Consider the following 12,941-nt stretch of genomic DNA (forward strand, 5'->3'; position numbering starts at 1 on the left):
CAGCTAAGTCTGTGTTCCTGTAACACGCCATTGAAAGAAGACGATCCTTCCTCTGGAAGGTGCTCTTCATTCCTCAAGAGCCTAAAAGGGCCAAGGTACTGGGGAGTCCGTTTCAACCCACCTGTTCTAGTGATTCTAATGTTGAGATGCAGTATTTGTTTTCTCATTCTTATGCCTGATAACATAACTCCGCTTCATAGAACACAGTCAAGGAAGTTAGTGTCAATAAAAAGTGATTCACATTAATAAAAGGGATGAATCTAGCTAACCTAAGTGTACATCAATCACCGAATGAGCAAATAATGGTGCCCTGATCCCAGGAAATAATACATAATAGCAGCAATAAATAAACCAGCAATCATGCTCCATCTATCAACCGGGCACAGCGTTGCAGGCGATGATATCAAGTGGCTAGATGACACAGCCAACATGTCTCTAAAATAATAACGGCTAACATTTATCGTGCTAAGTACTTTACTGAGGACTTTATATATTTGAGCTAATGCAATCTGTATAAAAGCTCACTTTAGAGGTGAAGAAATTGAATCACCACGAAATGAGGAAATTTCCCAAAACCAGACCAGGAGGTACAGCTAGGATTTGAATCCAGGTTGCCTGACTGCAGAGACACGACTTTGAAACACTTCACTACGCTGCCACTTTATGCTCCATAAAGTGATATGCGATGATGGGGGACGTGGGGTGTCGAGCCACAAAATAGGGTGCATGAACACTGTCAATGATTGGAAGGGAATCTCGAGCAATTAAACTCATTAAGGGTTTAATTGAGGACTTTTTCATGCTAAGTATCCTCCTGCCAGGTTATCATTATCTTCCACACAGATTCACCTGTCTGTCTGTCCAATCGCATTTGTCTGTGCTGGGGCAGCATTCTGGGAAGCTGAAGAAACCACGGTGGCAACAGCCTGACTCCTCAGCAATCCTGCCGGGACTGCTTTCTCCAACTCCTTTGCGAGTCCTTCTCACCAGGTGGGGCTCTGCCCCAAAGTCACACACTAGGAAGCCTCTCGGGTCACCCTCAAGAAAGCTACGTTCATCTTCCTGCCCTACCTTCATGAGTCTACTGCTTCTCGGCGGAATGAAAGCCCCACAGGGCAGGGACCAGGCCTGCATAGTTAGTTCCTTCATCTGAGTGCCCACAAAGGAGACTGCAGCAACTATTTGCCAAAATGAATGCAGCCTCTTCCCTCCCTCCGACACAGTGCTGGGAAAATGTATCTCTCCACAACAGTAACTCTTGCAATAACTTAAACACTCTTTGGCTCCTGGTTGTCCTGCCCTAACTAAGCTGGCCCTGGGGACAGCTCTTCTCCACAAGTAGAGGTGAATGCGTGAGAGCACGGGCTCACGTTCCAGCCGCGCCACTGCGCAGATGAGCGACACACATGAGAACACGTCTGGGCCTCCGTTTTCTCATCTGCAACATGGGGCAAGGGTGCAACATCAACACCAGAGAACACAGAAGTTACCACACCAGGTCTACTGGCGCACCGTAATGTGCTGGCTTCCCTGCCACGACCCTAGACGCGTTGCCCTCAGCTACTCATTCTTCCCTGAACAATCCAGGTTCTTTCAAACGCCTTGTCCTTTTCCCATGGTGGATTTATTAACTCTACTACCGACTCACTATGATTGTGTGTATTTATTAACATGAAAAAAGTTCCTGAGAGCAAAAACTGGATCCTCAGTTCTTCATAGCGCATGGGATTCTGATTCACTTAATGTTATACCGGGATCATTACCTAAAAGTAGGCATTTTAATAGTTTGTGCTTGCATAACAAAGTTCAAGGTGACTCTTTTAAGTTAACTCGGTTTTCCTTTTCCTGAAATACTGACTATAAGCTAAGGAGGAGGGAGCTTTCTCTTCCCCAGTGTGGCAGGTTCTCACCCTCCGACTCTTTTCTTACCCATCATTCACAATAAAGAAGCCATAAACACTGGCCCCAGGGACAACGGGTCTGTGAAGGCCACATCCGAGTGAGAAGTTATTCCCACTGCCAATACAGATCTTGCCTCTGCAAGTCATTACCGGCAGGAGCTTGCTCACCGATGTGGGACACACTGGTTTCTCTGGTGTGTGCTTTAGGGAGAAATGCTTCTCAGGATAGGGAGCATGTTGTCTCCCAAGTGGAAACAGGTGGAAAATAAATGTCAGTTCATCAGCAGAACATGCTATGGGTAGGTACTCTGAAGCTGGGAATATTCAGGAGCTGGAGGCTCTTGGCACTAGGCTGCTAAGACAAGGTTGGTGGTTCAAAGATGAAGCTTCCTGCTTCTGTAAAGATTTACCACCTTGGAAACACGCAATGGGCGGTTATGAGCCAGACGTGGCTGAGGGCAGTGGGTTTGTTGTTTTTTAGAGGGGTGGTGTGCTACAGGAAAAGCACTGGAGTTTTTTAAGTTTGCCAGGTTCTCTGAAGACTAGCAAAGGCAGGACAGAGCTGAGGAAGGAGGTGCCAAGGATAAATATAACCTGTAAACACCACTGCCTGGGGCAGGTCTCATATCGAGGAGAGGCACCTACCTGCATGGATCAAAATCCTTCTGTAACCCACCCAATGGGAGGGTACTGTCTCTACCACCACAGGGAAAGAGGAACCAGACTTCAACCTAGTGCCTCAAGGTGTGAATGCACCATTCCGGTGTGGAGTAGGGAACCAGTGGAGAGGTCTGGGGGGCTGGCCCCAGTACCAAATACTAAGTGTACGCCTGCCCCTACCCCCAGAAGAATTTATTTCAAAGGACAGCAATTAATCTGCAGCTCCAGGAGAGGGACATATCTGATCGGAGCACACGGGAGCAGATGAAGGGGGGGTAGGAGAGAGTGGAGCACATGCCGCCCCACCAAGCCTTGAGGACGGTGACCTCAATTAGAGCAGTCAATCCACACCACAAGGCTAGCCGCACTATGAGACATGATGATCCTCACTGACCCATGCCCTGCAGGGGACAGCACCGGAGACAGTGTGGGATTGCGCCCGACCTGATCCCACCACACCGAGGCAAAGCACAGGGGGAGTGCAGCGGAACAGCAAGGGAATGGAGCGGCAAGGTTCCCAGGGAATGCTGAAAGTGGACTTTGGGCCAGGGCGTGGTGCCCCAACAGACTGGACTGGAAAACACTCCTAAAGGCCAATAAGTGATCCTTGAACTAACTACAAGCTTGTTGTGTTTTGTTTTGATCTTTGTCAGTGGTTTGTTGTTGTTGTTTTGTTGTATATTGTTGCTTGGTCTTGCTCTGTCTTGTTTTTGTGCATGTTATTATCTCTGCAGGTCTGTCTAAATAAGATAGGCTAGATGAACAATCTGGAGGAGAAAACAACGGGATCGACAGTTCTGGGGGGACATGGGATAGGGGGAAGTGGGGGGAAAGGAAGTGGTGTTAACAAACCCAGGGACAAGGGAACAACAAGTGATCCAAATTGGTGGTGAGGTGAGTGTGGGAGGCCTGGTAGGGCATGATCAAGGGAAATGTAACGAAGAGGTATTGCTGAAACCCAGGTGGGGACGGAGCATGATAGTGGGACAACAGGAAAGTCAAGGGAAATAGAGGAAAGAGCTGGGAGGCAAAGGACATTTATAGAGGTCTAGACAAAGACATGTACATATGCAAATATATTTATATATGAGGATGGGGAAATAGATCTATGAGCCTATATTTACAGGTTTAGTATTAAGGTGGCAGAAGGACATTGGGCCTCCACTCAAGTACTCCCTCAATGCTAGAATACTTTCTTCTTCTATTAAATTGGCATTCTATGATGCTCACCTTCCCTAAACAACCACTGAAGACAAAGCGAGTGAAGAAGCAAATGTGGTGAAGAAAGCTGATGGTGCCCGGTTATCAAAAGATATAGCATCTGGGGTCTTAAAAGCTTGAAGGTGAACAAGTGGCCATCTAACTCAGAAGCAACAAAGTCCACATGGAAGAAGCACGCCAGCCTGTGTGATCACGAGGTGCCGAAGGGATCAGTTATCAGACATCAAAGAACAAAAAATAATATCATTGGGTACATGCCTCCATGATACAATCACTGAGGACAAATGGGTACATAAGCAAATGTGGTGAAGAAAGCTGATGGTGCCCAGCTATCAAAAGGTATATCATCTGGGGTCTTAAAAGCTTGAAGGTAAACAAGTGGCCATCTAGCTCAGAAGCAACAAAGCCCACATGGAAGAAGCACGCCAGCCTGTGTGATCATGAGGCGTCAAAGGGATCAGGTATAAGGCATCATCAGAACAAAAAAGTCTTACCATAGTGAATGAAGGGGGAAGTGCAGAGTGTAGACCCAAAGCCCATTTGTTGGCCACTGGACATCCCCTTGCTGAGGGGTCTAGGGGAGGAGATGAGTCCGTCAGGGTGCAATGTAGCACCGATGAAAAATACAACTTTCCTCTAGTTCCTAAATGCTTCCCCCCCTCCGACCCCCCACAATCATGATCCGAATTCTACCTTGCAAGTCTGGCTAGACCAGAGGATGGACACTGGTACAGATAGGAACTGGAGACACAGGGAATCCAGGGTGGATGATCCCTTCAGGACCAGCGGTGTGAGTGGCGATACTGGGAGGGTAGAGGGAGAATGGGTTGGAAAGAGGAAACTGATTACAAGGATCTACATGTGACCTTCTCCCCGGGGAATGGACAACAGAAAAGTGGGTTAAGGGAGATGTTGGACAGGGCAAGATATGGCAAAATAATAATTTATAAATTATCAAGGGTTCATGAGGGAGGGGGGAGCGGGGAGGGAAGGGAAAAAATGAGGACCTGATGCCAAGGGCTTAAGTAGAGAGCAAATGTTTCAAGAATGATGAGGGCAATGAGTGTACAGATGTGCATTACACAATTGATGTATGTATGGATTGTAATAAGAGTTGCATGAGCCCCTAATAAAATGATTGGAAAAAAAGAATGAATAGGAATAATTAATTTTAAAAATTCAATAAAAATCCTCCTCTACTTATGGTACCCCACTCTGAAAAGCAAAAACTCACTGCTACTTAGTTGACTCCGACTCGCAGTGACCCTACAGTGCAGTGTAGCTACTGCCCCTGTGAGTTTCTGAGACCGTTAACTGTTCACAGGAGTAGAAAGCCTCATCTTTCTCTCAAAGAGTGGCTAGTGATGTCGAACTGCTAACCTTGTGGTTCACAACCTAACATGTAACCCACTACACATCACTCACCATCGTGTAATGGGCTAGGTAACCATTTCCTGGTGGCCTGGCTGAGGAGCAAGCATCGCACATAAGGATGTCTCGATGGGAAAATGCTGCCAGCTGTAAACAAGTGACTTATCGATCTTCTGGAAAGTGTCTCCCTCATGAGCTGGGGAATCGTGAGCTGGAATCAATGCCCACTGGGGAGGGTTTGCCAGGTTTTGTGTCCTGATATTTACAGCAAAGAGAAGACAGTCTCATTACAGGGAGTGATGTAGGATGCCTGGCCAAATTCTCAGATTCACACCTCAGTTAAGCAATGAGTAATACAATGGTGAGGAAGTGGGAGGAGACTAGCCAAGGAATGGGCAGACTGGAAGCTGAGGAAACTAGCCACACAGACCAGTGTTTGCGACTGAGCTCTTAGGAAGAAGCTCAGTGTCTCTGCTGGTGCTTCTCTTAGGCGCCCACGGCTGGCGCCTTATGACTCTTCAGATTTTACTTCCAACGTCATCTTCTCAGAGGGCCCTTCCTGCCTGACTACCGGTGACAAAGTCAGCCCTACTCCCACTGTCCACATCTACACAGCCTCGGATTCTGACACGGTTTCCTTTCTCCATAGCACTTACCACGACCTGACATTACCCTGTCACATCTTGTCTTTATGTCTGAATCTACCTGCAAGAATGTAGACTCTAGAAGAGTGTCCCTCACATCATAGTCACGAATATATGCCTCCTACCTACCACATAAAGTGACTCCATGCAATAAATAGAGAGCTATTCTGTGATGATTAAAACATAGGATCCATTCATCCATCTACCCATCCATCCTGGATATGCTCTGATTAACTTGGCTGGGTCTGGGTTCTAGCAGTTTGGCAGTAATCCACCATAATGTGATCTAACACAATGTGACCAACTTCATGACAGCATCTGACATAATATAATCAACTCTGAGCAGCCAGCAGCTGTGGTGGAGTACAGCCCCTTTGCTTAAGTCACAACATTGATGCAACTGGAAGAAAGAGTCCTTGGGGGTGTGGCCGATTCCTTTTTAAGCACACTCCTCTGCTGGTTCTGAACCCTGCATCTGGTTTGTCAACTTCCTGCCACATCGCCTATCACTCTTAGGAGCTATCAGAGCCAACTGAGGGCCTTGGATTCATTTAATTTTCATCTACCAGCCTGTGGCCTTCCTGCTTTCTGGTTCATGAGCCAGGAGAAACGTCTAGCTTATCATTTGACCCATGGACTTGAACTGGCCTGGATTTACCCACTTGTACAACTGTGGGAATCCTGTCTTGGTATAAATCTCTTTATACACACACACCACCCCCACCCTCACCCATCACCCCCACAGGTTTTGCTTCTCTAGAGAATCCAGCCTAACACACTATGTCTCTAAGGGGCCCTGCTGTTACAGGGCTTAAGTGCTTAGCCGCTAACTAACAGGTCAGCAGTGGTTCAAATCTACCAGCTGCTAGATAAGAGCGGAAGCAACCATAGACCCGAGTTACTTCACGTTTCTTTCTCCCCAGTGTTGGGCAACAGCAGCTGTAGCAGCACTGCAGGGGGGAAGACTACAGAGCGTGGCCTACAAGGCCTCCTTTAGCATGAAATGTGCACAGACATGACCCGTACTGGCACGCAACACGAGGGAACTACTATTGCAATGTTCTCTGACTCATTCTTACAGACGCTGGGAAAGAAGGTCCTTGTTTAAGACAGTCATTTTCAAACCATATTTTACCCAGATGCTATTTTTTGTCAATGGAATTTTACATGGAATCCTGCTACATTAACTGCGCACCTCTGGGTGCAGCAGGGGGTGAAGGAAGGACTGGGCTCTGCCCTCAGGAGTCCCTGACAGCTGAGGCACCCAGCGGCTAAGGCAAAAAGGAAAGGAAGCCGGTCAGGTAGGCAGAGCTGGGGTGTCGAGCCCACTGGCCGTGCCGGACCTGGGGAGCATGCACACCAGCTGCCTCTGCCGCCTCACCAAGGAGGAGCAGTTGCAGCCACCGCATGCTGGGCGAGTTGGTGAAATGTCTGACCACCTATGGCAGGCTAATTTTATACAGCCTGCAGATCATGCTTTAAATATCCAAGTGGTCCTTGGCAGAAGAAAAGGCTCCCTACCCGATCTAGACAAACAAATGAATGGGGAAGAAAAAGCTTTTCCTTAGTGCGGTGGGAAAAGTGAGGTTGGAAACCAGCACATTGTAACTATCACAGTAACGCTGGTTTGAGCAAGAATCTTCAATGGATGCTAAACTGAGGAGGGCAAGTTCTACCTGAAGCAGACTATCTGTCTGGTCTTCATCTAGCTCCCAATAGGGTGCTGGTAAAGGGAAGACACTGCTTCTAAGCAAACGACATTACTGGTCGTAAACTTCCCATGTGTATGTGACACAAAGCGAGGCTGAAGAACAGCTCCCGGTTAAAAGGTACAAGAGACAACAAATTCAACATATGACCTTCAACTTGAGGGGAAATATGCTACGCAGGACATCACTGGGAGAACCGACAACGTGGGATATGGAATGCTAATCGGATAAAAGGAATTCCATAAGTGTCAAATTTCTAGCATTTGATAATTCAACTGTAGCCAAGTAAGAGAAGGTTCTTGTTCTTACGAAAAATGCCCTTCAGTATTATGGCCTAAAGAGGGTATGATATGGGGAATCTACTCGTGAAGAGAGTTCACCAACCCACCCCCCTCAGTACTTAGGCATCTGAGTCAGAAATCAACTTGACTGCACCCAATGGCACCATTTCCACCTGCAGATTCCACCTACAGGGTCTCGGACATCAGTACTCTCTGGGAGCCACTCCAGACCTGCGCACCAGTCAGAGTTCTCCCGTGGCGGCTGATTCATGCTGCAATCTGAAAACCACTGGTAGAGAACGTGGTAAAACAATGAGGTGATTTGCTACAAACATTGGTGAATCCGAGAATAGGGTATAGAAGAGTTTTCTGTACTATTCTTGTAATTTTTCCTTAAGTTCGAATTATCTTCGGAATACAAGTTAACAAGAGCAACCATAAAATGAACCCTGAGCAATGTCGGAGATGTGGATGAAGACTCAAGGGCTGAGGCAGCACGTCCCGGAATCGCGGGCGGGGAGAAAGTTAGGAGCAGGAGGTTTGCCGAGCCTTCGGACCACCAACCTCCTTGCAGGAAGTGGGCAGAGGCTACACTCACCGGAGTAGGAGAGCCCAGCAATCTCCAAGAAGAGCTCTTCTTCTGAAAAGCTTTCGGGGAGCATGAGGAACGCAGCGTTCACGGCGCTCTTCAGGTTTTTATCGAGGGCCGCCTTGAGGGTGGTGTTCTCACTCAGCGTGACAATTTTCACCTGAAAAAGAGCAAGATGCCAGAGTGAAGCACTGCTCGAGCTGTGGGCTTACACAGACGCTGGGGCGCTCCCAAAGGCTGAGTACTGAAGCCCTGGACCATCAGGCCAGTTGATGAAAAGCAGTTCAGTTTCTAAGAAGCAATCACGCAGTCTGTCTGTTGTGTGCCAAAGTCAGAGAAGTCACAACACGGAAAGAGATCGCTATGCCAATGAAAACCGGCCAAATGTGGCTCTTCAAACACGGAAACCCATCACAGGCTTTGAGAAAGAAATCAGTACATGGTGAGTTGATGCTCTTTGGAAATTAAAAAAAATCTTATACAACCCCCTCACCCCGTATTTTTTACTCCATTTTCTGGGGCAGACAAAGGCACTTTATGTCTTTATTTAGGACTTGTCTCCACTCTTGCCTATATGTAACTTGGGTGGTTTATGATCTAGTTCATGATTTCTAGATAAACTGATTTTGGATTTGACTGGGGTTAAAAAATAAAAGTTGGTGCCGTAGAAAGAACATGGGGTTTGGAAGCTAGGTCTGGGCACAAAGGCAGGCACTTACGAGCTGTGTGAGTGTGGGCAAGTCACCTCTCTTAAGTCCTCATTCCTACACTGAAGGTAACAGATCCTCACTGAAGTGGTCGGAAAGATGGAATGGGACTGAATGCCTTGCTTCATCAGGAACTGCTCCGCATTCGTTTTCCTTCTCTTTCGCAGGTTACCGAGTCTACAGTTGCTCTGGAAGAAGGCTTTTTTCTTAAAAACACAGAAGTTGCTGCCTGAAAATTCTCCCAATCCATTAAAATATGGAGCTCCAATTTGTACAGAGCTTCTGTGTTTTAAACGTGTAAGAGAATACGCCCAAGACCGGGCACTGCTTCTCACTAGCTGTGTTGATGGATCTCATCCCTTATCAGTACATTGGGGTGATTGACAGAACCAAGCTCCTATGTGGCTGGGGAGATTAAATGAGAGATTGCGTGTAACTCCTGAGAGGGTCTGTTTCTGAGTGCACAACACAAGCACTTCTCTGGGCCAGTGGTTCTCACAACTGAGGGTGCTCAAGAGTCTCTCACAGGACCTGCTAGAATACCTGCTGTACATTTCTAACAAGTTCCAGGTGGAGAATCGGTGCTCTAAGGTTCGAGGTTCCTGAAAATATTCAGGAAAAGTGGAATGACATGGAATCATGGAATTTCGCCATGAACTGTTCAAGCTTCCCAGGATGGTGATACTAGGAACACGTTGGACTGCTGCCCACAAAGTTGGCAGTTCACACCCACCAACCACTCTGCATGGGAAAGATGAGGCTGTCTGCTTCTGGACAGAAGTACAGCCTCAGATTCTACACAGGGTCTCCACAAGTCAGAATCGACTGACTGGAGATGGGTGGATTTGTTAGACTTACATGTGCCTCTCGCCCTTTAGGGTGGTTGTACAAATTCACATGCCTGCCACCATCTTTTTAAAACACCATGTTGTCTGACTATTCCGCCAAGCCAGGGACGGGTCTGAAGTCCTTAGTAAGGACTCACATCCTGGAAATCCACCACCTCCAAAGTATGTGGGCTGCCACCTAGTTTCCTCCAACTGTGGTCTCAAGGTTTCAGCTGCCTTACAATTGTCAATTATAGATGACTACTGACAATATTCAGATGGCACATAAATACACTGTAAAAAAACCCAACACTTTACAATAAAGAGGAGAAAGATACCTATCCTAAGGTAAAATAATTTATTTTCTCTCTTTCCTTATTAGTTGTAACAAGTAGTACTGACATACCTTGGAGATGGGGGCTTTAAAAAGTATGTGGAAAAATGCCCTCTTATCTTTTAGTTCAATTTTCCATGGACCTTTTGAAGCCCCCTGTATTGGGGCTTTGGCTCCAGACCACTGGCTCTAAAGGCGACACCACAAGAAAGCGGGTCACAAGAATTGCTTGGCTTCTCGGTGCATGTCAACGTTGTGTTTACACGAATTCTGTAGTCTAAAAAGTGAGTAATAACATTATAAAAATGTTTGAGATATTGGGAGAATTAGCAAAACAAGACCCAAATCAAAGTGCGCACATGCTGTTGACAAAAACGAAGCCCACAGACTTGACTGAGCCGGGCTGCCACGGACCTCCATTTGTAAGATACAGCGGGATCTTCCAAGTACAACAAAGCAAGGAGCACCTGTGATTTAGAACACACAACTACTTTAAGAAGCAGACTTAAAAGCCTAAGTTCTGCCTTGTTCACCACCTCACAGGCCCCACCCCTCTTCTCTTCCTAAGGGAGTTTTCTTGGGATGGCCAAACTCCCAATATGTTAGGTAAGCCGCTTGATCCGATAGCACCACCTCCTCCCTTGTAATTACCAGGTAATAGTCCTTAATTAAGCCTTTCGGCACTTTCCCGAGTTTAATGTTGCTGCCATCAACTGCAGAGTAAAACCAAGCAGCAGCCCAAGCACAGGGCTTGCCCAAGCTGCATAATGAGCCGGTGCCACAAATCCCGGCCAGCGCCCTACGCTTGACACAGCCAGCGCGAAACACTCTCAGCTACGCTCAAAAATTCAGTTAGGGAATCTCGGTTCTATTTTGCTTGAAACAAAATTTAAGATTCTACATAATGCCTACATTTATTCATTGAATAACTTTACCTAGCGTTTTATTCCCTATCGAATTATAGGTGTATAAATGTACATGGTCTAGTTCTCTGAGGCCAGAGGAGTTACAATATTTTCCTAAAGAAGTAGTGACACCCCTGTTTAACAAGTGGTGCTGGAAACAATGGAAATCCACAAGTAGAAAAATGAAACAGGGTGTCTACCCCACCCCATGCACAAGAACAAACTCAAGGTGGGTCATGGACCTAGAAGTAAAACCCCAAACCAGCAGGACCATTAGTGAAGGAATTAGGACACACGTAAAACTTTTGGCCCAGGGAATACAAAGGCTAACTGCAATAGGGCAGGGTCCACAGGAAGGGGAATCTGAAATTGACAAATGGGATTTACTAAGGATAAAACACCCGTGTGCATCAAAAGACTTTACCAAGAGGGTAACAAGGCAACCACAGACTGGGAGAGGATTTTTAGCAATGACACAACAGACAAAGGGCTGGTTATGAAAGTCTACAATATTCTCCTTACCTGCAAAAAGAGGAAAACAGTTAACCCTTTGAAGAAGTGGGATAAAGAACTGAAAAGAAGTTTCACTCAGGAAGAGACCCCTATGGCCAATAAACATGAGAAAATGCTCCGGCTCATTAGCCATCAGAGAAATGCAAATAAGAACAACCATGAGATACCACTTAACACCTCTGAGGATAGCACAAATCAGAAAATCAGAGGGCAACAAATGCTGGAGGGAATGTGGCGAGACAGGAACTCTCCTACATTGTTGGTGGTCCTGTAGATATATACAGCTGCTACAGAAAGCGGTCTGGTGATACTTAAAGAAGATGGAAATTGAGTTACCTTATGACCCAGCTATCCCTCTATTGGGTGTATACCCAGAAGAGGTAAGAAATAAACCACGACCAGTTGTATGCACACCAATGTTCATTGCAGCGCAATTCACAGTCACAAAGAGTTGGAAACAATCTAAAGTTCCATTGATAGATGAGTGGACCAGTAAACCGTGGCACATACACACCATGGGGGACTACGTATCACTAACAAGCCCTGATGAGCACATGAAGCATGTCTTCTCATGGGAAGAGTTGGAGGAAATTATGCTAAACGAAGTCAGTCAGTCACAAAAGGAGAAGTACAACATGAGTCCCCTGAAGTGAGTGTAATCAGCACGGTAAGTATAGAAGAGAAGCCACCTATATCACAACATTTGGGTTGAGATACAGGGAAGTGGGAGGAGGTTGGACCAAACCCAAGGAGGTACATGTGGGTCCAACACAGTAATGGGTAAAGGAGGGAGGGGAGAGAAAAAAGGGGGGGGGGTTAAAAGTGAAATGATAATGGAGGGAGCAGGGCACTAATTCACCCAGGGGGAGAATACTGGTCTTGTCTCCACAGAATCTGGAAGGGGCATGCATACCCTACCATGAAGCACCAAACCATGATGACAGCGTGGTCACATGGGAGGATGCATGAAAAGAGAGAGCTACAGGGCTGGTCCCAACCAGAGCCAATCTGACCCCCTCCCTGGAAGTAGGTTTGGCAGAGAGCAAGTTGGGGAGAGGGGCCAGCATGCCACCCCCACATGGAGTCAGGCCTGGAGGAAGAGAAGGAGAGTCAGACTTGGCCCCACGCTGGCACTCCAGGCTCAGAGGATGACGTCCCTGCTGGGAGCTAACGGGACACAGAGGGGACTGGGCAAATGACAATAGCATGTGTCACACTGTCCCCTTACTGGAGCAGACTGCAATAGAGGGTCACATGGTGGGGTCACATGGTAGGGAAG

General features: G+C 46.9%; 1 protein-coding gene across 1 annotated transcript in view; it reads right to left on the reverse strand.

Moving 5' to 3' along the window:
- The window catches only part of TAMM41 (TAM41 mitochondrial translocator assembly and maintenance homolog), a 60,322-nt gene that overhangs the window by 29,872 nt on the left and 17,509 nt on the right, over nucleotides 1-12,941 (reverse strand). Inside the window, exon 4 of the mRNA XM_075550036.1 lies at nucleotides 8,386-8,536. Coding sequence (XP_075406151.1) covers nucleotides 8,386-8,536 — 151 coding nt within the window. The remainder of the gene's footprint in view (nucleotides 1-8,385; nucleotides 8,537-12,941) is intronic.

Source organism: Tenrec ecaudatus, chromosome 5, assembly GCF_050624435.1.
Source record: "Tenrec ecaudatus isolate mTenEca1 chromosome 5, mTenEca1.hap1, whole genome shotgun sequence".
In the NCBI taxonomy this organism is placed as follows: Eukaryota; Metazoa; Chordata; class Mammalia; order Afrosoricida; family Tenrecidae; genus Tenrec; species Tenrec ecaudatus.